Below are 27,606 nucleotides of genomic sequence, written 5' to 3' on the forward strand. Positions count from 1 at the left end.
CTGAGCTATTCCCACTTTACTTCGTTGAAGCGACACATTCTTTATTCACATCCGCTTAAATTGAGTAAACAACCGTCAAACATTCCGTGTATTGACGACCCTTGTGCATCACCAAAAAAAATGAGGTTAGGTTTTCCAACTTCTCTTGAGTTTTCTGAACCTCAGTTGGAACAAATGAACGTGCCGGATCAAATGAATCCTTGTGAAATATCAGTGGAAGCAATAATTAAAGTAGCCTCACTAGGAATTTGTCGACTTATGACAGACGTCTCTTTGCCTCAAACGAAGGTCGAAGAAACTATAAAGCTCTGCGAAAACTTAATCTTACTGACAACGCAACACCTGCAGCAAGAAACAAGGCTGTATTTAAAAAGTATTAATATTGATACTAATTCTGACGGTGTGATGAATTTTCTTAACGTATTTCACCTTCCTGATTTATTCGCAAATGTGTCTACTCGAAACAAGCAAGCACAATATTTGGAGGAAATGGCCATTACTGTACCCAAACCAGAAGAAAAAATGCTTTCGTATCGTGAGGATGTTCGTCACGTCTATGGACATCATAAAGTAATACGCGTAAACGAAACGTTCTCTTACATACCTATTATCGATACATTGAAGTTAATTCTTAGAAACCCAGATAATCGAAGATTGCTGAAAGAAACTGAACATCATTATCCATCTCAGTCTTGGAGTACGACTAGTATTAAAGAGTATAGCTCCTTTTGCTCAGGAGAAACATACAAAAACAGGGATTATTTCATGAAGTACCCTGATGCCATAAGATTATCCTTATACCAGGATGATGTAGAGCTTGGAAATGCATTAAGTTCCCGAGCAGGCATAAACAAAGTATCGTGTATCGATTTTAAAATCCAAAACTTTCCGGATAAGTACAACAGTTCTCCACGAAGTATATTTCCTGTTATTTTCTGCACTACGCTGGACGCAAAGCACCACGGATACAATAAAATAATGCAACCGTTGGTTTCTGATCTTAAAAAGTTAGAACAAGGCGTAACAGTGTACTATGGATCCGATAAGTACGTTATCAGAGCAGTTCTGTCGGTATTCTGTGGTGATACACTTGCTGCACATGAAGTATTCAATTTACTTGGACCGGGAGCTAACTTGTTTTGCAGAATTTGCACTATTTCGCGCCCGCTCTATAAAGAAGACCCTCATAGAGAATTTCCACTACGAACAAGACAATGGTATGAAAGTCAGATGAAGTTGTTAGAAGAAGGACAAATCTCTCTATCAGAATGTGGTCTCAAAGCTGGTGGTTGTATTCTAAATGAATTAGAAAACTTCCATATCACTGAAAATTTTGCATTGGATGTCATGCATGATGTTGCTGAAGGCATTGTACCGTTAACAGTGCAATTGGTACTAAGTACTTACACGAAGGACAAAAATGTTGAAATAGACGTTTTGTATATCAACTACCGTATCAACAGTTTTGCGTACGGATATGTCGACAGGAAGAACAAACCCTCTGCTAATTTTACAGAAGAAATGCTGAAAAAGCCAAGTGCTTACAAAATGAAGCAAACTGCAACACAAAACCTTCTGTTGCTTAGAGCATTTCCATTCTTGTTCGGACACAAAATCCCTAGTGATTGCCAGTATATATTGATGATTGGCCATTTGATTAATATTACGCGAATCCTCATGTCTCCAATAATCTCTGATCATCTATTAACTGAACTTGAAGAGCATGTCAGACTTTACCAACAATTGTTCTATACAAATTTCAACAAACGGATTAATAAAAGTCATCACTTGGAGCATTATGTGCATTGTATCAAGCAAAGTGGCAATATGAAACAGTTCAGTTGCTTTACTTTTGAGCAGAAAAATAAGTCGTTTAAAAACCAATCAGCCACATGCCGAAACTTCAAGAACATTTGCAAAAGTTTGGCCAAACGACAGAGCTTTAATATGGTTATCAATTTACTTGATAATCCATTTACTGACAAAATTGTATACAAGACCGGAATCCTAATGCTACCTAAAAACAGCAAAAGCAGACATTTTTTGCAAGGAAACGATGAACCCGTGTTTGTCCCAAAAAGCGTTACAATCAATGGGATAGAATTTCGACCTAATTTAGCAGTTGCTTGTAAAAAACCTAGCATGGATCTGTTTCCTCTATTCGTCGTAATTAAAGAAATAGTTGTAGTCGACAACAAAATTAATTTTTTGGTGCAGGAATGCAATACGACAGACTACAGTGAATTCTTTCAAGCTTACGAAGTTGAAATTAATGAAAGGGAGCAATTTGTCAATACTGATGAAATTCATAACCACTCCACCTTCACCTTTTGGATGCCGTACAACAGTAAAAATAAGTACATTTCTAGGCGCTTCTACCGCCGAGATAACTGAAAGAATTAGTGTAAACACTGTGTTATTATTCATTACAGGAATATTATTACCTATAATTCACTTTCAGATGATGAAGAAATCACCAGCCTTGCACTATTTATGTCGCTAGATGACACCGACTTCACCCGGCTGAAATTAAAAACTAGAATAATAAAAACAATACTGAGAATACAAATGCACTTAACCTCGAGCCAGCAGATAATTGAAGAGGAATACCTTGAAACAGCAGAAGAAACAGAGGAAATCGGTGCAGCAGAACAACAAGCAAGCGAAGAATCGATCCACCTCGCTAGCCGCTCGAGCCAGATAAATCCGTATGAAGGAATGACGTTGGAGCATGTAAGTTGCAAAAAAACAGCTGATAATGCACTCCGTTTGACACACACCAGCAACATTAATCAACAGCAGGGCGAGATGGACCGAACCCGGTCTTAGCCCGGGACGTCTTAGCCAAGTCTTTGACACAAGCAAAGGAAAAAAAAAAAATTAATCAACAGGTAGAAATATGACAGCTCCATGCACCATGTAAACATCACATTGAGCTGAATCTATAATATCAACAGGGGTAATAAAGTGTGGGAACCCAACGTTGAGTATAATCATAGTCACCTACTTTGGGTACTACTAACTTACTTTTGGGTAGAAAGCTAGTGGAAAATTCGAACGAATTGCACACAAGTATATCAAAACTATAGTTGAACTTGAATCCGGTTTACTTATTTATAGTGCCCAGATGAGTGAAAAGAACATACTTTTGGGAACTTTTTCCTTACCGTGCAGACGGCCAATGAGAGTAATTCAAGCTGAACATTGCATTAGGTCCTAAGTAACATTGATCGATTCTCTTCGTCGACTTTTTCTTTCGTTAATAACTTGAGCATATAACCGTTTCTTGTTGTGTTTGTCGTATTAGATGCTAGATAAAAGCTTCTTTTGTCGATCTGTGTGTTAAAATACCTGGGAATGTCTTTACATGGCCGTAAGGCTACAAAGAGAAAGTCAACGAAGAGAATCTGTCAATGTTACTTTGGACCTAATGCAATGTTCAGCTTGAATTCAGTAACTGAGTCGAATTCAACTCAAAATAACAAAAAGTGACACTGACGAATTTACGATGAAAATCGATCAATGCAGACAGAGCTAATGAAATCTCACGTCCACCTTTCAAAAATACCAATCTACATTGATTGATTATCTTTACCGACTCTCTCTTTCGTTAATAACTTAGCTTCAAAAACATGTTCGGCTGTTCTTATCCTCCAATATACTTAAAAATACTTTCTTTTAACATGCTATGTTGAAAAATTAGTTTAAAATATCAATGAAGTCAAGTTATTAACGAAAGAAAAAGTCGATGAAGAAAATCGATCAATGTAGATTGGCCTATTTGAAAAGTGACGCGAGGTTTCATTAATTCTAGATCAACAATAGAAAAGGGCCCATCAGCATTTGTAAACAAACCGTTCCAAAGCCCTTTACTCACAAAGTGAAGGCCACCCACGCAAACCAACACTATCATCGGAAACTTCTACTTACAAGATGATGGTGTTGGTTTGTGTGGGCGGCCTTCGATTTGTGAGGAATGGGCTTTGGAACGGTTTGTTTATAAATGCTGATGGGCCCTTTTCTATTGTTGATCCAGAATTCCTGTTTGCATTGATCGATTCTCTTATACGGCCGATTTCTTCACCTCCGCTTAAGCATTAAACCAGGTTTAATTATATGGGTAACCCTGGTTTAAGATTTAAGCGGAGTTGAAGACATCGGCTATAATAGAGATTGCTAAAGTGTGATTGTGTCAGTGATTTGTTTTCATCGGGAAAATTTTCCGCCATGAAGTTTTTTTTCCCGATGAAAACATTTTGCGTATACGTATACGTGACGTAGTGTGCGTGCAATAAACGTCAGCAATCTCTATAGTCAATTCGACAGTGACACTTTTTGTAATTTTGAGTTTAATTCGGCTCAGTTACTGAGCTAGTCTCATTGGCCGTGTGCTGTTAGTTGTAATTCAAGCCGAACAATGCATTAGGTCCATACCATTGATCGATTCTCTTAATCGACTTTCTCTTGTATCGAACAGTGTTAATAAAAATAGCTTGAAATATACATGGCCATGGAGATGCAAACAGAAAATCGACGAAGAGAATCTGTCAATGTTATTTAAGACCTAATCTATTATTCGGCACGTTTTTTTTTATTTATTTCTATGGAATAATATTTTGATCAAATGCAGCTCTCATATTTCTACTTGTGTTAAACAATGACAATATTGCTAAATTGTGTTGATAAACCCTGGAGTATACTCAATATTAACAGGGCAGAGGTATGTTAATATTATGTAAATAATGTTCTGAATTTTGCCAGGAGATCAACATCGATACCGTTCTATCAAAAACTAATAAAGGTCAGGAGTTGATGGAAGCTTTGAAGGAAAACCGCAATCTTGATGACAAGATGATTAAAAAGATAACCCACCTGCTATGTGATTTCCTAACATCGATTTACGGAGTGTAGGTTTTGAAATAGTTCGAAAATAAGTTTGAATCCTTTTTCATATTCTACTTTTGTATTTCAGCCGTGCTACCACATTCCACAAAAACCTTTTGGCCAAATCTCTAGTGCAGTCGTATCCGATGTTGGCATCAAAAGTTTCCGATATTCCTCAAGTACGAATTTAACCTGTACCAAAAACAAGGAGTGATTCCTCTAACAGGATATTAACTACACAAATTCTCCATTATTATATGTTTAGGCCTTATGGTTTTATGTCGATGGTCGGGGGCCAGGACGACACGCAGGAAAAATCCATTATCATTTGGAATACCTCGCTAAACAATCTGGCCAAAGAGTTATCAACAGAAAATCGGCACCGAAAGAGGAAACGTGTGAATCAAGCGAGCATCAGCCACTAGGTGAGATCGAACTGATAACTTTGGTAGGTTATATTAATTATATGTTATTGGTGTATTTTATAATTTGTTTTATTTACCAGATCGAGGAATTGAAATTTGTCGTTCCGACCGAGGACAATAAAACTCGGATTGCATATTTATGGGATTCAACATTTGACTACCGCTGCCAGTATCGTGCGAATAAAGATGTTTTTTCGTTTCTGGAAGAATTTCCTGTTGCCTCGGCGTTTGATGGCGAGCTGGTATTCAATGTTTAATGCTCTGTACAAACTCTCTAAATGAATTTTCAACCATATTTTTCCTATCCAGATTGATTACGACTTCAAGAAAATGAAGAAAAACACGGTGGACTTCACCGATAATTGGAAGCATTGGCAGGAAAAAGTTTTGCAAGGACATCGCCACCTATTCAGAGAGATAAGTAATGGTTCGTATAACATTCATTCATTAATAATTCATCTACTAGATTTGCATGTGTTGTGGTTTGTTTAGATTTTGTACGTGCATTGGCAATAATCCGTGCCAAAAATCCAACACGAGGCTCAAAGCGCTTGCGTGATGAGGAGTCAGCGAAGGAGAATCCGCTTAAAGGAATTATCGATTGGGTTAGCGTAAGTTGTTCAATTTTATAAAAAGAGAAATGTCAATTAAAAAGAACAATATGTTAAAATTATAATATTTATATGTTACATAATATTTTGTTGGTAGAAGCCACATCAATGCCATACTAGCTTATAAGTTACTAAAACAATCTTATAAGAATTTACTGTTTTTAACATTTTTAATTATGGTACACAGGTACACGACGCAATTCTCATCCACCCCATCACTCCTACTTTGATTGTGCGCGGTGACTTGTTGGACAGTGGCGAACAGTGTTACATCGCATGGAAGGGTATGAATATACCTATCGGATGCAACATTATTTCTGCGTTTGGAAAGCTGTGTCAAAGTTTCGACGTGTTTGCCGTAGATTGCGTGCCCAGCGACAAGCAGTTCTTTCTTTTCTTCAAGGCGGCTGTCTTCGCTGTCAGTAAAATCGGAACTACTGGGGAAAAATTTGTGCGTTCTCTAGGGTAAAAATCAGTTGGTCCAGTAGAATTAATCAGTATCTCAGCAAATTTCCTACAAGTTTTTGTTGATAGAAAAAATCGCAATTATTTAGAGATAAAGGAGTATGGTCGATTACCTTTTTGTGAAATCAAAATGTAGAGTAAAAATCTAGCGTGTTAGTCAGAGAAATGATTTATTGTCACAGAAGAATACGATTGTAAACAAAAATACGTTTGAATAAATAGAAACAATGGTTAAGTTTTATTATATTTCTTTTCATTGAATACCAAAATTACAAATAATAGAGAGAAAAACATAAAAAATACCGAGAAACCGCAAAAAAAAACTACCGAATTGCAGTAAACATTTTTGCCGAAAAGCAGTAAAATATTTTACCAAAGAAATCGGCAAATTATGACAGCTGGGACAAATTTTGTTCTGCCGATCTCACGGCAATCAAATGGTTTACCGAGATGTTTGCCGAGAGCTCGGCTGTTGGATTCTCGGCAGTCTTTTTTGCCGGGTTCGGCAAAAAAATCTAAGTGTGTAGCTCCTGCTCCAAGCTTGCGCAAGGACTATCATCGCGTAAACTGGGCCCAGTTTGGACGCGTGGTAGACAGGCACATCATCGACAACCTGCCGCTTGACTCCGTGGAGGACATCGACCGAGCGTTGGAGGGACTCCACCAAGCCATAACCGTGGCTGACGAGGCATGCGTCCGACGAGTTCCTGTGAGGAGTAAGTTTATTGCCATTGATTCCCACACCCAACTCTTAATTCGCCTGAGAAATGTTCGTAGACGCCAGTTTCAGAGGACTGGAGATCTGGGCAAAAAACGTGAAATGGCTGATCTGAACAGACAGATTTCTTCCAGAATGGACTCACTCCTAAATGAAAGTTTCGGGCGTGTTGTCCAGAATCTGGACGACCGCTCCAGACCATTCTGGAAGGTAGCCAAGGTCCTGAAAACTCATCCCAAACCCATTCCACCTCTCAAAGTCGAAAATGATGACGATCGGCTTTTAATCACCCCACAGGAGAAAGCAAATGCGATCGGCGAGCATGTCGCTTCATCGCATTTGCTTGGCCCGAATATCCAAAGTCCGCTCGAAGATCAGGTTGCGCAATGCGTTCAAAACCTAGATGCCTCCCCTTGTGTCGTGCCTCCGGCGGATATGATTACAGTACAACAGATTTGCTCAGCGCTGAAATGCACCAAGAACATGAAGGCTCCCGGGTTTGACGGTATATTCAACTTGATCTTGAAGAGACTCAGCATGCTCCTTGCTACTCTGGAAAGTAGCAAAAATCATACCAATCCGCAAACCCGGTAAGGATCCCACATTGTCTTCAACCTACAGACCAATCAGCCTCCTTTCAGCGCTGAGCAAATTGTTCGAGAAACTCATTCTCAATCGTTTGCTCAAGTTTGTGGAGGAAAATAACATTCTCCTTCCGGAACAGTTTGTATTCAGAAAGGGGCACTCTACCAATCACCAGCTAGTACGGGTGATGAATAACATCCGAAGTAACAAAGCTGTATCCAAGTCCACAGCCATGGTCTTGTTAGACGTTGAAAAGGCGTTTGACAATGTTTGGCATGACGGACTTGTGTACAAGCTTTCTAACTTCAACTTCCCATTACATCTGGTTAAAATCACCCGTAACTACCTTCAGCAAAGGTCGTTTAAGGTATCGTTGAATGGTTGTCTTTCAGACACGTTTTCCATCCCAGCAGGAGTCCCGCAAGGCAGTTTGCTGGGCCCCTTGCTTTACAGCATTTATACTTCCGACATTCCTCCCCTCGGTGACGGTTGCGTGTTCTTCCTGTTCGCAGATGATACCGCAATAGCCGTCAAAGGAAGGATGCCTCGCGAAATAACGAACAAACTTCAACGATGCCTTAACGCCTTTGCTGATAATGCCACCACGTGGAAAATTAAAATCAATCCCTCCTAAACACAAGCGATCATGTTCCTCCATCGGCAATCGCCCAAACTGAAACCGGCTCCATCTTGTACTGTAATCATGGATGGCACAAGGGTTGAGTGGTCTGCCGAAGTAACCTATCTCGGGATGTTGTTTGATGAAAAGCTCCTCTTCCGTTAGCATGTAGAGAAAACAGTAGTCAAGTGTTCTGCCTTGGTTAGGTGTCTGTATCCGCTGATTTGCCGCAGATCCCGCCTCTCAAGGGTGAACAAACTGGCCGTCTACAAACAAATCATAGCACCTGCGATCCTCTACGCAGCTCCGGTGTGGGAATCATGTGCAAAGACTCACAGGAACAAAATTCAGGTCGCTCAGAATAGAGTGCTGAGGATGGTCCTTGATCGTCCTTTCGACACTAGAATAACAAATTTACATGAAGAGGCAGGCATTGCCAAAATAGATTCCAAAATTAACGAAATTAAGACTAAATTTGCACAAAAATGTAATTTATCAGAACATGCTTTGATAAGCAATTTGTATATAGTAGGTTAGGTGTACATAGTAGTTGTAGGTTAGTTGTAGTTGTAAATAGTAATTTTAAGTAGTCTCCTTTTTCCAATTCAAATCAAACCAATCCCACCAAGGTGGTCATACTTTAAAATAGGCCTGATAGGACTAGGAACTGTAAATAATAATTAAAATCTCAAATGTACTAAAGTTGAAAAGACGCATCTGTGTCACTTAAAAAATTCTTACATGTAAACCACACAATCACAAGAAATAAAGATCATTTAAATGGCAAAAAAAAAATGGTTTTCTTCGTCATTTGCTTTCGAGCAATGGACGGATAAGCGTCGGACACGACGTATGATAAAGGAACAGCACGTATCGCACCAATACGAAGACGACGATGAATGCATCCGCATCGACCGGAGGAAAGGTTTCCCGCAATATACAATATGACAGTATGGCCGTCATCCGGTTGGTATCGACTTGCACTGGTGTGAAAGAGCCAAGTAGCGCTAGTTGTTCTTTCACAACAATCCAATTCAATGCTGGCCGGAGCACGTCTTGGTCTGATGTGAATGCTGCCATATACTTGCAACTAGGAACGCTCAGACGAAAAATGCTCCAAAAGGACCTAATTAGCTATTCTGCAAATATAAAACAGACTGTAATTCAGTGAACGTAATCATTTGCAATTCCATTAGCTGTGAGGACAGTCGTTACAACTTATTTGAAAGACCCAGACAGTGGACGTGGACATCGGAATGAGAAGCATTCGGCAACGACATCCTTCGAACGTTACACAGCTGAGTTTGACTACAATGATCACCTGCGTAATGCTGCTGCCAGGAAATCCATCTGAGCACGGTGTCTCTGGAGATACCCAAGTACACTAGTTTGTTCGCTTCGATTTAAAATTGCAGTTTTATTTGTGACGGAGATGGTCACCACAAATTTAGTAGGACCCTGAAGAACGCGGACATCGAAGGCTCTCTGAGAAGCTTGACCATCTTTCGGACGTTCCAGTGCAGGCGTTAGGCTGATTATAACATTGATTCAATCGCTGTGCAATGGTGTAAGCACGCCATCCCGAAAGTACCAGCATGTAAATCTCTTGGATCCCAAATGACCTTTTTCAGGGCCACTCTATTTCTACGCTATAGAATTTCTTTTGGGATCTCTAGATGGTGTGTAAAACAGGTTCACAAAATATAAATATGTTTGAACCATGGAGAGAAATAACTGCAAAGAATCATCAATTAGTGCCAATAGCAGTGTTCGGAAAATCACTATCAGCTTTGGGTCATTGAGTCTCCGTAAGAGCATAAACTTGCGTGTATCATCCAGCTCTAAACCTTCCCGCAGACGTCAATTGGTAGCATGTTTATGCATTTCGTGTTATTTCTCCATCCACTGAAGCAAATACAACAGCAATATCAACAAACAGCGCGAAAATAAAAGGAGCGCCAAAAGACAACAGCGATTAGTACCTATTCGTTCCGTACCCTCCAACTCCAACAACCCTTGCGAAGGGCACCAGGAAAAAACAACAACGGTCCATTTCAGGGCAACCAATTCAAATACAGAAGGAGTTAAGATAATAGATTTTCGAATAATTAAAAGAACTAAGAGCAAACATGGTTATTCCGACCACTCACGGCCTTTTCGCAACATATTCCAGATCTTAGATGTAAAGTAGTCATCACCTTTTTCTCTTACTATCGCCCTATACTTACTGATATAGCTTAGTGGTAATATCATCATTCAGAATTTAATGTCACAAACAATCTTTTAAAATTACAGGATCAATAATCACTATTTTCATCAGCTACACGGTAGCCGTCCCAAACGAGCAGCGTCAGATTGCGGGGTTGTTAGTGTATTAGAATGATTTGTTGATTATTCATGAACTGAACTTGATAGCTGGGAACGCTTATGAATATTTTAGCTTTTAGCTACCTGGTTAAAATGTCATATTTAATTATCTTAAAGATAAGGCGCCCTCCTCAAACCCTTGTAGGGGTAAGAGGTGGAGCCATCTTCCTCATCAACATTATATCATCAGTTCTGTCGAGTTAAATAGCTCGTGCCATTTTGTAAAATGAACTATTTTCAAAAACATCTTCCTCCTTATTAATTTACGAGTGATTGTAGCTTTGAAAAAAAAAAATCATTATAGCAAAACAACCTAAGTAATGTCACATATTGGTGGTGAAGACTTATGTATGAATTATAACAGACAAAGACAAGGTACTCCATTTCTTCTAATTTCACTTAGACCGAAAACCACCTATCAAGAGAACCCATTGTCGTTGTTATCGGCGTCATTATTTAACAAGGTTGAACAATGAAATCAGTTCGCACTAGATTCGGAGTTATGCCACAATTCATTAGGGAATACGGTGAGAACAAGAAGACCCGTCCCGTTGATGTAGGCGATGATGAGGAAGGAAAGGTCACGTCCAAACAGCTATCCTTTGTCGGTCACAGCCGAGCAATCTCGCCGGGGCGTAACCGTGCGTTGAGCATCAGGAAAACCTAATTTGGAAAATTAACATCATCATTTGATATACCCACAGCCACCACCGCCGCCGCTTTTCCGCTTCGTCCATTTAGAGGGGTTGCTTCCTTTTCGGTTTTCTATTCGTCGCTTCAAATAAGATAACGAAGTAAATGTTCCCATCGTTGGTCACATTCTGTTTTTTTCGGACCACTCTCGGAGGCGGCCTACTGTGAGTTACTTTTTCAATTGTTAGACTTTATCAGAATGTCGTATCCATCACAACAGCTTTATTGTTATGACCGCCATAGTGTGCTATCTAGTGGTACTTATCTTAATTTCATGTTTACGAAACAAACGACATGGTCTAGGAACGCACATATCAAGCGATGACAACTATACTCAAACAAGTTCTGATAGAACTTATAGTTTCAACGTCGAGCTGGTGGTTACTTTTCCAAGCAGAGGATATAAAATCAATTGACACACTTTCGCTCGTCGTAACTTTACGACTGGAACCGATGATGAGGTGCTATATGTGCATGTATCAATCGAGGACACATCCCGAGACACTCGTTGGCCGTGTTCTGCTGTCATTCATAGACGAAACGGAAACGGAGCGCATGAATGGGATAGTTTCTTTTTCTCAGGAACGTGCCAACAACGACAGTATGGGTTGGGGACCAGCTTTAAAATTGAAGTTCCCTTTGTTTGATTGTGCTTGTGCTCCCCCGGGGGGGATGAGATTCGATGGGTAGTAAAAAAGAACAGAATCTTCTTCACTCAAATGTAACCGTACCGCATGCCATCCATTCATCCATTCATCCATTGGAAGAAGTCGTAAAATTGGGACAATGAACAGCAGGGCAATAAAGGAAAAGTTGTGAATTGGCGAATGAGTCTGTGGCCGTTATCTTTTTATGCGACGGAAAAATACCATTGCACTACTATCGATACCAATTTCAGCACGTGCACATGGGGATAAGTCATTCCATTACTTATAAGATGATTTTAGTATGGAACAAAGAACTGTAATAATTCTGCTTTGAAATATGATCCACTGGAAGCAATAGACAATCGAATGACCTTATCAGTTACTAATCTGAATTTTTGTGCAAGCAAAGGAATAGTTTTGTTCCGTGCTTCATATATTTTCCCATACAAATTTAATTTCGCAGTTCCAGATTGTTACTAAATTCCTTCAAATTTGGTATAGTTATTATTATTAATGACCTGATAAATGGCTGGACAATGCGTACCATTGATACCCCGCGTATCTACAAGTATAAAATAGACCCCAATGTGGTACTTAGCCTATTGTCCAGTAACTCCTATCCCAACCTCCCTGCGGTGCATGATGGGGTACGGGTGGTAACCATAGGAAAGATCGGATAACCAACCCCGGTAGGACCTTGGTCGTATGCTAACCAAGTGTCTATTCTCCATGTTAGAGGCGGCTGATGACCGTCCTAGTTCCAGCTTGGGACTCTAAACAGAGCTGTGCACGATGGTCCTCCGGCGCAGGAAGCAAACAATGTAAATACGGACCGGAACAATCGGTGTAGACCCAGACAACGAATACGGACTAGTGATTGGAAACTCGGAGCATGGACCTGTAAGTCTATCAATTTCTTGGGAAGTAACCGCATTCTTTCCAATTTATTGAGGGTCCGCAAGTTCGACATTGTAGCATTGTAGCACATGAGCTTTTAGCGTGATGGGTGAAATGCAAAAGCACGTGATTGGGTGGTGGCCAGGGGTTGAAACAGTCGACTTTTTTTTACTACACTTGCTTTGTCGTGCGCGACAGTCTTTTTGTATTCGTATACTCATGCTCTACCGTCGTCTCTCTCACACAACACAAACGGTGGAACAACATTCGAGAAAAAAGAAAATTATCTAACAACTATCATATGACATGTCTGATTTTGTTCTAATTCCCCTTCCTTTTGCCGTATAAAACTCCTGTCCCGGAAGCTGCTTGTAGTCGGCTTTGACGTAGGTTTCGTCGTCCATTACCACGCAGTCAAACTTCGTCAGCATCGTCGTGTACAGCCTCCGGGATCGCGCTTTGGCCGTCGTATTTTGTTTATCATCGCGATTTGGAGTCACTACCTTCTTGTAAGTCGATAGTCCGGCTCGTTTTTTGGCTCGATGCACGGTTGTAGACGATACACCCAGCTTATTTGCGGCATCTCGGAGAGAGAGGTTAGGGTTTCGCTTGAAACTACCGGCAACTCTCTTTGTCGTCTCAGCGGCTTCCGGTTTTCGATTTCCCCCCGATCCAGACTTCCTGGCTGTCGACAAATGTTCCCCAAACACTTTAATTACATTTGTAACGATTGATTTGGCAACTTTTAGCGATTTTGCCAACTTTGCGTGCGAGTAGCTCGGATTTTCGCGATGCGCGAGCAAAATTTTGATACGCTGCTCTTCTTGCTTGGACGGCATTTTGACAACTGAAGAGTGAATTCCAAAATCAAAATAGGAGCAACATTCTACACACACACACCTTCAAAATGAGGGGTGTTCAGGTTTTTTAAATGCAAAATTGAAAGAAATACGTCAAGTTGATATTGACCAAATTTTGACCGTATAACCCTTTACTAGGACATCGTTGCTTGCTATATTCAGAATTCACACAAGCCCAACATCAGCAGCTCTTATTATGAGAAAAACTAAAATACATACATTCACGACAGTTTCCTATGACAGAGCCTGTCATATGACATTTTAGTTTGGTACTCTAATTTGATAGCTTGTTTTGCAAGTGTCGGAAGCAAAGGCAGTCGATTATCATAGTAAATGCGTCAACTACGGTGACCGCTTACAAGACTGGTGGTCGCCAATCGACAACAGAATGTGTAAGTTGAGGATCAAAGGCCTTTTCTTCAATGTTAGCATAATAAATGTGCATAGCCATCACCTAGGAAGTGACAATGATGATAAAGATGCTTTTACGTGCAGCTGGAACGAGTATACGACAGCTGCCCATACCATGACGTCAAAATCGTTATCGGAGATCTAAATACTCAGGTTGGCGTTTATTAGACATTCTTGCTTTCTTAAACAGCGATGGTATAAAGGTTTATATACGCTTGATTCTCACGTGAAGTAATGTTTAATGAGACACTATTATACATTTATTAAAGGACTATTCAACTATGGGATAATCAATCCAAAAATAAGAACGGGAGAAGGAGCAGGGTGTTGTATCTCTCTCTCTCGTTAGTGATTGTTTTAATTATTTCTGACCCACGCTTCCACCAACACAGATACTAGACAATTTATCACATACATACTAGACCTGTTCATTTTAACATAAATGTTTGGGATGCACCGGGTCAACCGTGGTTACTGTTCGTCATGTTAATTTGAACTTCGGTGCAAATTTTCAGCAAAATCCGTGATGGTTTAGAGGTGCTTCAAGTTAATTTTATATTTTTTAGGTAATTTACGGCTTATAATATTTGTATTTCGATACTGAAACTATGAAAACTACTGTAACAACTTTCATAGTGTAGCTTAATGAGTTATCTACCAACTTAATGTGTTACTAGAGGTTGACTCAAGGGGTAGGTCACTCAGCACAGTGTGCCAAAACACAGTAGAGCACACCATGGCTCACTCATTCGGCACGCATGGTACATATTTTTTGTGATCTCTTAAGTAACTGGCATAACTGCATTATTTCTGCGCATGCGCAGTGAGGATGTGTCAAAATTTGAATGTTGACACAAACAATTTTCGGTGTCCGCAACAAATAATTTCGCCGGAGGCTCCAACTCACCCTTACTGCTATGGTCCGCAACCGGAGCAACGGAGGATGCCGACATCACTACGACGACTGGGTGGATTCAATATGAATATTTGGAAGCCAACGCAGGAGTGCAGATACTGCCACGGAATTGGCCAGTTCATGCACTGTTGTATTGACTTCCAGATGTTTCACTGATTTTGAAGCAAAAACACTCTCAACATTGCCTCATTGATACGTGAACATTGATACGCTATCTGGAACACGGCCGAATCACTAGGAAGCATTTAACGCTCAACGTGGACTAGTTCAGGATTGATAAAAAAGAATGACTGCTACTCCGCCACTAAACATTTTAATCTCAGTCCCGAATAAAAATCATTATTAATGAATCCAAAAACATATTAATTAAATAGCAGTAAATCATTTTTTAAATAAATTTTCTGGCTTATTCGACATTGGACATGATCATCCTCATCTTCACCATCGAAATCATCCAATATCGAAAGGCTGTGCGGAGACGTGGACAGTCCCGTCTGGCTGGAGCAGATATTTGCATCTACGTAGCATTTCTACGGTTTTTTTTCGTATGGTTAGCAGGGGACGATTTTGGGAAAATTGATCTTTGATCAATTGATTTCCTGCGTCATCCATTCCGCCTACAGTTGGGATTCTTGTCAACGGATTTCCTCAATGTCCACGAATGGGTTCTCGAAGAACAACAACACGTACAGTGTCACACATAGAGCCCACATTTCCGGTTCAGGGTAGGGGTAGCGTTTGCCTACCAACACTTCCGGACTGCAGTACATTGATTTTCAAGTTATTTGCGTTTTGAAACAAAGTGATAACACCTTTAAATCAAAATTATTATCACTTGATTTGGCATAACTGCTTTCATCGATTGAATTTGATTAGTTTTGCTTTTGGAAGCAAATGTCAAAAACGCACATGACAAATATTACTCGCAAAGATGGCAAGTCAGCAACAAATGAAGTCAAGCGAGAGAAGCGATAATTCTCCATGTCCACCCGAAATAATTTGCGTTCTAGAGCGTGAGTAATATGAAATTGTTGCTATATTCAATAATAGTTTATTATTCAGAGAAGTTCGATAACAAAACATTGTCAAACTTATAAAATTTATTGTTAAATTTCACGTCTTGCTTCTACTAAAAACCTTGCGATGATGTTCAATATCACTTGGAAACATGTGATCTGGGTAGTAATATGTTACGGTCATATTCTGAATAACATATAACAAGGCTTGCAGAATGAACAAATCTATATATTTATTTTATACCCAAGGAATCTTGCAATAGCCGGCGCAGGTGGTGTAGTAGTAAACGTGACTGCTTTCTCACCCCAATGGGTCTGGGTTCAATCCCAGCCGAGGTCGGTGGGATTTTTCTGAGGCATAAAAATCTCTGGTCACGTCGTAAAGCCGTTGGTCCCGCCCCATGTGTCATGAGAATGGGTGCGATATCCTACGCAGGTGTGGAAGCTGCCTTCCTGCACATTCGATTGCCGTCAATGGATGGCAATCGATGTCCGTCGGTGATTGGCACTACATTGCGGAAAAGAGACCGACGTTAAATAAAGGAAATGAAATGAAATGAAGACTGCCTTGCAATGAGCACTCATACATAGGATTTCCAGTGAAAACTAGATGTATAAGTGCTCATTGCACGACAGCGTATATCACGTGATATACGCTGCAATGTGACCGGGGTATAAGGTTGACATTTCGAGTTCAAAGCACAGCACATCAACAACGATCTGCAATACAATCTACAATGAAGTGATTTGTTGATTCCATCGTTCTTCAGTATGATTTCATCCAAGTGTTTTGCACATCGCATTGCAATATTTGGCAAGTAGTGTAAATTCAGTAGCAAATCAGCTTACATGAACATGATGTTTTTTTTACCGTGTAGAAGGTAGAAAAAAGTTGCCCTTCCTGTACGAGCGTCGCCGATCCGAAGTCAATCAGCTTTATATGGAAATGGTGATCGATGCAGAATGTTCAATGAGTGCATTCCCAATGTTCCTTACCAGCGTGTAATGTTTGCTGTATTCTCCGTGGATCAAATCTTCATCGCACTGCGACATACGGGAGACGGAACTGAGCCGATCAGAGTGCTGCGCAGCAGTATTCTTGATGGGCTGCCCATTCTGTTGATCTGGCGTTGACGTGACCATTGGCTTCGACAGCTCGTACGGTTTGATATACAAAAAAAACATTTGAACTGTCAAAATACCGGGTTGCCAAACATACAATTATTCACAAACAAAACAAATCAGTCCGTTGACATGGCACACTTCACGCACACTGACAAAAATGTTGGCGGAAAATAAGTGTGTAGAGTGACCACCCCTTGGGTTGACTATTCAAAGTGATTTTATTAAAGAGGCCGTTATAGCTAAAATTCACAAGACAACAGACAACAGACAGACAAAAGTTTAAATTAGATTTACAGAACATAGTTGCATTGCTTTTCAAAATGACGACCGATGACTGTTTCATTGATAGATTTTTAGATATATGTTTTATGTGATGAACTAGCCTACGGCTAAAAATCACAAAAAAAAAAAAAAAAAAAAAAATTAGATATATGAATCCTCAGTAGACGTGTTTTTTTTTTCAAAGGCAAGTATCCAAAATGTTCGTTATACAATAAATTGCTGTTATTTTCTGAGCAACTCTCTGGGGTACAGATTTCTGTTCATTACGATGGAATGATAAAATACCAGAAGAACTCGCCTTGCAGATGGTAGACAATTGCTTTCAAAATGCGGTCTTACCACACAAACTCGAGGGATTGTAGCCCTTTCCACATCTTCCATTTTGGATGGCTCGAGTGACACTTGCCTTCGATAAAAAAACACGTCTACTGAGGATTCATATTTCTAAAAAAATCATCTATCAATGAAACAGTCATCGGTCGTCATTGAAAAGCAATGCAAGTATGTTCTGTTAATCTAATTGAAACTTTTATTGGCTCTGTTGTCTTGGGAATTTTAGCTATAAAGTCGATCTTCCAATATCATAGTATAGTTATAAATATTTTAATGATTTCAATATTGATATCACAATTACTATTTCAAGATAGAGGATGAATTTCAAACTGGTGGTTTCAAAATGTCGGGTCTTCATAAAAAGTCCATCATCCTAAGTGTAATATGGTCGTATAGTTTTGAAAATTCCACTATTGAAATGACAATTTCAATTTGAAGATTTATTTCTTAAAAGATGGTGGATTATTTTCAAAATGGTAGATCTTTGATGAAATGTTCGATATTTCTTAATACCATACTGTTGTATAGTTGTGATAATTGTACTATTGAAATAATTAATATCCTCAAATACTTCTGAAACATCTTGTGGAAATTGAGGATCAATTTGGTTTAAAAAATATTTCGTTTAGCAATGACAAAGGTGGGTGATTTCTAAAATATTTCAATTTACCAAATTATCTTTAAAAATATCCAGATATATCAGAAAACCTCCATCAAATAGGCTGAAACTTTCACAGAATATCCTGGAATACTCGAATCCTCGAATAGAAATACCAAAAGATATCTTATAATGTAAATTGATTGATGAGTATTTTAGTAGAACAATTGTATACCTTTTAGGCAAGTTTACAAGTTTTAAAAGTGATAATGAAACAAAAGAATGAAAATGAATTAGTGAAAGTGAAAGTGATACAAAAGTAGTAGCATTAAAAGAAAAAATCGACCTAAAAGGTATATCTTACAATATTCATTAATTATTGCGAACGAAAAACGTCACACGCGAGCTTGATCATGCTCTCGGTGTTGATGGTTTTTCTTGCTTATTCATCCATGTTTTTTTTTCGCTCCTCTGTTTTGTGCGAGCGTTCCAAATCATATTGTTCTTCCACCTGAAGACTACTTACGCACAGATAACGGGTGTTCAATAAAAAATGAGAATTTTTTCAGTCATATAGCTAGTAAAATTTTTTTTTTCAACAAATTCAGTATTTTTTATTAAAAACATAATGTTTATTCTTCAAAAAAATGTCAATGAATATTGGAGAAGGGGCCCTGGTCAGTCGTACGACGCAACTTAGGGGCTGTCCATAAACTACGTAGACAGTTTTTGGGATTTTTTACCCCCCCCCTCCGGGGTAGACAACTGCCCTTACAAATTTTTTAAAATTTGTATGGGCCGTGGATAATTGTAAACCCCCCTCCCCTTAAACTGTCTACGTAGTTTATGAACGGCCCCTTAGCCGCAATGCTCTCACAAGAGCGCTGGACGGCACTGAAATCATTCTCATTTTTTATTGAACACCCGTTACGTGCAAAAACCAGTTGATTGCTAAGGAAAACGAAATCTAATGCTTGCCACATTAAGATTTTGTTTTCGTGTTCGGTAATTTTTTTACTGAAATCAGAACAGTGGAACGTTCGGAAAAACTTTGATCTTAATTTTAAAGTCCATTGAATTTAAAAATATTTCCAAAACACGTTCAAACTTGTTTAAGTGATCAAATCTTGTCATTTTACCGGAGAATTAGTTTCAAAGTAACTGAAAAGCAATTGAATTGAAAAAAAAAATTACCGAAAAGTTTAGCTGTTCAGGTTTCGGTAAAAATGATAGAAGTCGACGAAAATTTATAAGTGTGGTGGTTGCGTTACAAAAAAATTGGTTTGATTTGAAATAATGCATGTTACAGGTTCTTTAATTTTGCACGGTGGCTAAAAGTCACTCTAATAAAGAAAAAAAAAAAATTGCGAGCAAGATTTTTTTTCGATTGAGCGTTGTGTTTTTTTGTAAAAATCTATGGAGTGTGTCATTCTGAACCGATCCACTTTCACCTTAAGGAGAAGGAGTTAACTTCCAAGAGTCAAAAATAACTTTCGAGCATTCCAATTATTTTAAGTTTGAGTAAAAGTTTACTTAGTTTGATTTACTTGGTTTACTCAGCATATTGTCTTTCTGACCTACTATTATTTAATTTTTTTGATCTTCTGAAAGTGACATAATTTTCTAACCTTTCAACCGTTTGTCCAATTCGACCATTTTCCCTTTTAATTTAATTCGACCCCATTCGACCTTTTGTCTCCAAAGATGTAATTCGACCTTTTGTCTTTCTACATTTTGTCCTAAAACCAGTTTATGTACCAACACAAAATTGACCGTAGAAATAACCGGCTTGGTATTGAAGTAAACTCGTTAAACATACAAATCAAGCAACAACTTGTTCCTTTGAACATATTTTAACATGCTCAAAGCTGCTTGATACCTGCTACCTACTAGAGTTGTACACTATTCCTCTCCGAATGCAACCAGTCGGTAGATGTAAGTACCTACTAGAACTTGTGCAACAAGATTCGCAATGGCAAGCCGATCAAGCTTGTTCCAGCAGCTGTTTCGCCGTGGATTTAACCGAAACCAATCACAGAACCTTGCGAATGTGAATTGCATGTTGAATATGCCACAAAGGAGAAACATGCTTTCCCGATTGGCTCTGGATTCTGGCGTTTGCAATGCTCTTCGATGGTAGGTAGCTCTAGGATGAAGAAAGGAACCCGAGGGTTGGGAGTAACTTTCGCAAACGGTTAGAGTTCTACTTTTTGTTCGGTTCGAATTGAAAGAAGCGTGTGCTGGCCAAGGACTGTGCTGTGTGGTACAAATGGATTGTGTTGGGTTGGGTTGGGCACCGGGCTATATATTATTCAAAGGCGGCTTTTATTGGTTTTTCACAACACCTGTGGGTTGTTGCAGAGTCCCCCGTGTGCTCGCAGTACAATGAATACGTGGGCAACGGAACGACCTGCACGGAATCGAAACTTTTCAATAAGAGCTAAGTTGGCTTAAAATAGACAATAAATCAGTGGCAGCTAGTGCTGGGGATTTGGCCGGTTTTTTCGTAGTAAACTTTACATCCATAGGTGAGACAAATGATGCTGTTCTGGAGTTTATTGCTTTTTCTGGTATCTGATTGAGCACAGCGCACATTAGAGAGTAGAATTTTTAGTTGTTTTGGTCCATAAAGCTAATGTTTCTCAGACTCACCAGTTGATCGAAATAATCACTAAAATTTTGTGTTGTCGAATTTTCCGAAGGGACTTCAGCCCTGTTTTGTGGAATGTTGTTGCTCTCTGGATATTATTAATTCCTATAACATATTCATTTGCTTGCCTCGGATGAAATAAATTCAACACTTGCACTTGCCACATGGCAACATTTATTCCCTGGAGCGAAATGACTGAAATTTTCATGACATCCGCTGTTTAGCTTATCGCCCTCATCATCGATCGACCATATGCACAATATAAATCACAGGCGGCATAATACAGCGGAAACCCATTCCCGCGACCACTTCTGCCGGATACATCGATTTTGGAATCTATGTTGATGTACTTTTCGCTATCGTATGCAATTCAATTGATTAATTATTAACATGGTTCATGGTTCATCAAAATTCCGTTGCTTTGACATTGATGTAGTAATAACCATCAAACTGTGTCCAACAAGAACCAGTTTGAAGTATTTCATTCGATCCGAATTCATAACGAGTAGCCTCCAGCAACATTTTCGCCAGAATCGGTCCATAAACGGATGAGGAGAAGCAATTGACCGTAAAAAAATCTCACATTGATGGGGCGTTGTGGAACTTTTGAAGAATGCTTCGGTCGGTTGTTTCTTTTTTTACTGGCAATTGAAAGCATTTCAAAAGCTAGAGGAAAGCTTGAGCGTGGGTGTGTTTATGCTTCCTGGCTAAGAGAATCTTTACGGGCAAAACCATGTTATATTAATGGATTTTTAATAGTCAATAAAACGACGCATGAAAGAATTGTTTGCTGTGGTTTTGCGGTGGGAGCTACTGTGGGAAACGAGATTGGGATGCTATTTGAATGATCCAGGGAAGGAACAGTTTCAGAGTTTATGATCTGGCAGTCACTGACCGACGTCACTGTGATATAAATTGTGATGTAACATTGGCGCTTCTTATATATTACTTTGCTTGTCATTCAAACCAGCAGCAGTAGAATATGCAACGGAAATGCACTCAACTCCCTTAGCTCAGACCACGTTAGGGCCTCCCTAAGCTCAGTCTGTTACAAGGCGCAGCTATAAAGTAAAGTGGGTTCGATTCCCGGTCCGGTCTAGGAATTTTTCCGGTTGGAAAATTTCTCGACTTAACTCTCAATTAATAACTATGGAAGTGTATATAGAACACTAAATGGAGAGCACGTAATAAGCTAACATGCTATAAGCAATAAGCTTGAAATGCGAAGAAGTATAAGTGTGTATGTAGTCATCATCTACGTGCCATTAATTACCATATTAACCTATAAGAAGAAATTCAACCACATATTGACATAACTACCTTCAAAAACCAGCTTCTTCAAAGTTTTTAGTCCCTCATCGCGACGTGGTCTGTCGCCTTCTTAGAGCTACTAGGCAAAGATTAATTACGACGAGCTCATATCCTATGCCGGTCACGGGTACACAAAGTTTTGGTTGAAGGATACCCAAAAACACATCGTTCGACATAAACGACAATCCAACAACAACGTATCTATTCGAGAAAGAGGCTGTGGTATCCTTGGCAGACAATTAAATGATTGAAATTCATAGCGGCAAATTTTCAGCGCGAATTTGTTGACTACCTTGAATATCGTTACTTGGAACAACAAGATGAGAACAACTCGCACCAGCTGGTGGTGGTGCAATTAATTATTAAAATCCAACACCACAGTTCATATACATAACCGGGTAACCGGCCAACATTGCTTCGATGAGCTGCCAGTTGCCACCTCACCGACCTACGGGGAGCAGTGTTGGTATGATAATAGCTCTGCGCTGCGGTTTTGATGAGAATTTACTGCCCCATAGTGGGTAGGTCAGCGCAGCACTAAACGCTGGGCAATAAGTAAAGCTATTCGTAACTTCACGGTTGTGTAATGGTTCGCTACCACAGGAAGTACGGCTCGGCTAGGAAGTAACTAAATGAGCATGAACTTCCCACTACGATTTGCTTACTCGGTGAGTACATATACCGAGCGGAACCATACCAGGCTTCCCAAATCATAACCGCACTGGAAAAGGACCAATGAAAAAGTAGATATTATTATTATTATTTACGTCCACCAAATCACCTAGCGGACGGAACGCCCTCGCTAGGTTTGGGGACTGGGAAGGGAGATCGATTTTTCAATTTCGTGCAACGGTTGTTGTGAGTGCGATTATTGCCTTCGGCCTAAGAGCTTTGGAGCACGCTATCTTTCGCCAGAACATACAATGTCACATGCTATGATTTGAGGTGGGTCACGATTTTTTTCTACATAACCAGGGCCACATTAAGACAATAGGGATGGCATGGACTAGATACAGGGTCCCCAAGCTGTCATGACAACATACTCACTAGTAATTTAGGTGCTTTATGTTGATTGATTATTAAAGGTATTTCATATTTGCATTCATATTTCGGGCAAATTTTTCTACGAAGTCTGTTAAAAGAAAGTATTATTAGGCGTATTGGATAATAAGAACAGCTGAACATTTTTTGGAGCCGATAGAGAGAGTCGATGAAGAGAATCGATCAATGTAGATTGGTCTAGTTGAAAGCTGACGCAAGAAATCGTAGTCAGCATTATTTCAGGCAATTGCAGGCATTTCCCTCAGTATTTATATACACTGGAGTCGCTTTTTACGCGGGTGATACGTCCCGCGTAAAACAAAAACCGCGTAAATTACGGAATCCGCGTAAAAAAACGCGTAAATCCAAAAACCACGTAAAAAAAAACCGTGCAAAAAAAAACCAGACTCTAGTGTATAACGGTAAATAGCGTAAATTCTGAAATCCGCGTAAAAAACCAAAATCCGCGTAAAAAAAACCGCGTAAATTCCGAAATTTGCGTAAAAAAAAAACCATGTAAATTCCGAAATCCACGTAAAAAAAAACCGCGTAAAAAAACCGTGTAAAAATAACCGCGTAAAAAGCGACTCCAGTGTACATCCTTTTTGCTTTGTTAGATTTTGGTGCCCGAAAGGGGAATTTCGCTCCTGCTTAGGTAAGTGACTTATGTGGATGTTTATATATATATAAATGAATTTCTGTCTGTCTGTCTAACCCTTATAGACACGGAGACTACTGAACCGATCGGCGTGAAAATTTGCATGCAGGGGTTCTTGGAAGAGGAGACAACTGGCTTCTCACTCTTTAATCTCTATCTCTATCTTACGCACTTCAAATCGGCCAACAACGCACGAGCTGCCCAACAAACAATTCAGAGTCACAAATAAGCATATATATATAGAATAAATGCTGTATTACAGTGTACAATACTGAATAAATCGAGTTGTTGAATTATGTGCTGAAAAAAGCTCATTGAGCTCGATAGATGCACATTTATTCCTCTGTTTGCTCTGATCTCATTAATTTTCTTATTAAAAGCTGTATAAACGTTGACTGTCTTCTCAATTCTACGCCAGTAGTTTGATCTAATAACAAACTGAATAAGTGTAATTTGCACATACATTGACGCTTTAATTCGACTGTTTTCAATTGATTTAATAACATACTTTGTTAGACGTCTGGTCTAATACATGTTTTCTACCTCCATTATTAGATTTCATTGCATTGCTTTACAGTATTCCTGAATAAAGGTGGATACAGTCTACAGTCTCTTATACAACTAAGCATCCATGTTGTAATCGTATGCCTTGTAAATACATTATAACAGCAATTCCATAGAAAAAAGTTATAGTGGGTCTCAGAATTTCATGAAAATTGGTATAGCTCTTTCTTATCAAAAAATATTAGACTCGTATTTTTTTATTGCGCCATTGGGTGACCATTTCCGTGTTAGGGTGGTCCAAAAAATCATTTTTTTTCAAAAATGTCTTTTTTCAAAAATTTATAACTTCTGAACCTCTTGACCGATTTTTACGATTGACCCTTCAAATGAAATATGTTTTAATGTTGTTTTAAGAAAAATTATGAAACACTCAGAGATATTTGATTTTATAGGAAAAAAATATGTTACAAATACTTTTTCTTGATTTTCACTGCGAGGGTCTTCAACAACTTCTTATTTTAGTATTTTTAATTGAAAGATCATTTAATTTTACATAACATTTCAAAAAATTAGCGATGTCGGAGAAGCAGTTTTGGAGATACAATTTTTTTTAAATAAAAAATTATTGTTCCGCTATATATGCACCACACGTGCATGTAAACGATGAAGACGCAAGGTAGTTCACAATGCGTCTCCATCGAGTCACAGCAGCTGTGACTAATGAAATCTATGAGTAACTTACAAGCTGGGTGCAACATTCAGTTCAGCCTGGAGGCTGTCCATAAACCACGTAGACCAATTTTTAAACATTGCAGATCCTACCTCCCCCCTCGTATACTTTACTAAAATTTTAAAATATTTTTACCGAGCGTATACTGTGGCTGGACTCCCCTCCCCCATTGAAGTCTTCGTGGCTTTAAAACAGGCCCCAGTTTGACATTATTAATTTTGGTATCAAAATTCTGGGAGAAGTACTTAAATGCTACAAATAATGACGAGGTCGAAGAAAAATAAGTAAAACATGAAGCATTTATTTTCTTTAATTACAATTTCACACATTTTTCTTCCGTTGAAAATGAATACCGTTTGACAATAATATACTTTTCGTTTTGAGGCTTAAAACTATGGAAGACTGTGTCCCCGAAATTTGGTTCACATGTATATAACGGTTTTTCAATTTTCTTTCCATTTTATTGTAATCGGATTCCGAAAAAAACTGATAGTGTATTTTTGAATCTGGCTTAGAAATAGCCCATGAGTAAAGTTCTTGGGCCGTTGTTATATGGTGGCCTTGCAAACTCGCTTTCGCAGCGTTTCGTTTTAATACTCCTCCCAAAGCATCACAAGGGCCCTTTCCATGACAAGTTGCGAAAAAATTCCACTCGGCAGCAATGCCAAAATCTTTTTGCATGTTGCATAAATTAAAAGCGGTCATCTTATTTTTATATGGCTTCCTGATCCATCTGAGAAAAAGTAAATCTGTTGTAAGCTTGGCAATTTACATTTTATGAACGCTAGACAATGCGTAAGAACTAAACGAACTGCGACATGATTATGTTTAGTGAAATCAGCAATTGCAATAAAACTAGTAAATTTCAAATCGTTAGATTCTTCGTCTTTAAAATAAATAGCACAAGGGTGAATAGTACATTTGGCGTTCGCCCAATGAAAGCCTTGAACTGCATCCTGCACAACGAAAGAATAATTCTCCGAAAAATCACAGATTATGATGCATTCTGTAGCTTTCAAATTGCTTTTGACGTGTTTCATGTAATTTGCCTGTTGCTCAGCTATAAAGTTATGCGGCAATAAATTGAATAATTTTTCTAAAAAAGTATCAATAAATTCCTGTGTGTCCATTTCAACTAAGTCCATAATGCATCTCTCTACTTGACGCCATTGTTTGAATTGTATTGATTCAACATGTCCGTTACTAAGAATAGTCATTAGTTCTGTGGCCAAAATTTGCGTTTATGAACAATTATTGCAACACTGCAGCCAGCATTGTTCACTTGGATTTTGACAAATTATTTTTTTTAACAAATCGTGATAGGAATCAACACCATCTGGGAGTGATTGTCTGCTTTGTAGTGTTTTAAAAATAAGTTTAACGTTCTGATGATATAAACAAACGCATACGGTATGCGTGCCACTTGTCCCTGCCAAAATGCAGTGTTTCGGACGGTTACTGGCGAACATGGAAAATCCTATTTTAATATCAGGATATGTATTTTTAAAGATGGAGTACGCCTCCTGCAAGTTACACAAAACTAATCTTCTTTGTACGTAGATTTCGCCTTCATCATTTTTAGATATTAAATAATCTCTTTTCCCCGGACAAACACGACTTATATCGTCACTATTGTAAAAATCACGAACAAGCATTATCGTTGGTTCTCCTAAAGAAGCTCTGCTTAACCTCTTTACAGGCACCGACATTATTCCTTTCTCTTGCTGCAGTGCTTTTGCTTGGTTGGCCATATGTTGGGAAACATTGAACTCCTTCATAATTCTATATGTAGACCAACTTTTGGGAAGTGTGGTTAAAATCCTGTATCGCTCATTGCTGTCTCTTGTTTCTTTATATTTATCCTTAAGTTGTATAAGGAATTCATTTTCGTTCGACAAAGGTGCGTTGTAGGTGGTAACGATCGATTCAGAACTGGTTGTTTCCACTGATTCTGAAAATAAATATAAAAAATGATTGATTATTAGAAAAAAAATATACAAATGATTTATTTTTTATTATTTACCTTGGCAGGGAAAAGGAACCATTCTGGACGGTCCCGCAACGGAAATTGATTCAATGCTGGTTGCTTCGATGGACTCTGAAAAATGATTGCAAAAAAGAAGAGTTTAAGTTAGTAGTTAGAAGAAAAGAATTGAAATTTAAAGAAGAATCACATGAATTTTCAAATAACGTACCTGCAGCAGCGATTCTGGATGGTCCTGCAACGGCTTCTTCGGTCACGGCATCATTGGGTTCATAT

General features: G+C 38.9%; 1 protein-coding gene across 1 annotated transcript in view; it reads left to right on the forward strand.

The window, feature by feature from the left end:
* Positions 1-2,627: 2,627 nt before the first annotated feature.
* LOC135708526 (uncharacterized) overlaps positions 2,628-27,606 on the forward strand; it is a 30,630-nt gene continuing 5,651 nt past the window's right edge. Inside the window, exons 1-8 of the mRNA XM_065230634.1 lie at positions 2,628-2,733; positions 4,762-4,907; positions 4,973-5,063; positions 5,150-5,332; positions 5,390-5,551; positions 5,619-5,736; positions 5,802-5,920; positions 6,108-6,204. Coding sequence (XP_065086706.1) covers positions 2,719-2,733; positions 4,762-4,907; positions 4,973-5,063; positions 5,150-5,332; positions 5,390-5,551; positions 5,619-5,736; positions 5,802-5,920; positions 6,108-6,204 — 931 coding nt within the window. The 5' untranslated portion in view covers positions 2,628-2,718. The remainder of the gene's footprint in view (positions 2,734-4,761; positions 4,908-4,972; positions 5,064-5,149; positions 5,333-5,389; positions 5,552-5,618; positions 5,737-5,801; positions 5,921-6,107; positions 6,205-27,606) is intronic.

This window comes from Ochlerotatus camptorhynchus, unplaced genomic scaffold, assembly GCF_037179485.1.
Source record: "Ochlerotatus camptorhynchus isolate MF236.1 unplaced genomic scaffold, CSIRO-AGI_Acam_v1.1 ptg000330l, whole genome shotgun sequence".
Lineage (NCBI taxonomy): Eukaryota > Metazoa > Arthropoda > Insecta > Diptera > Culicidae > Ochlerotatus > Ochlerotatus camptorhynchus.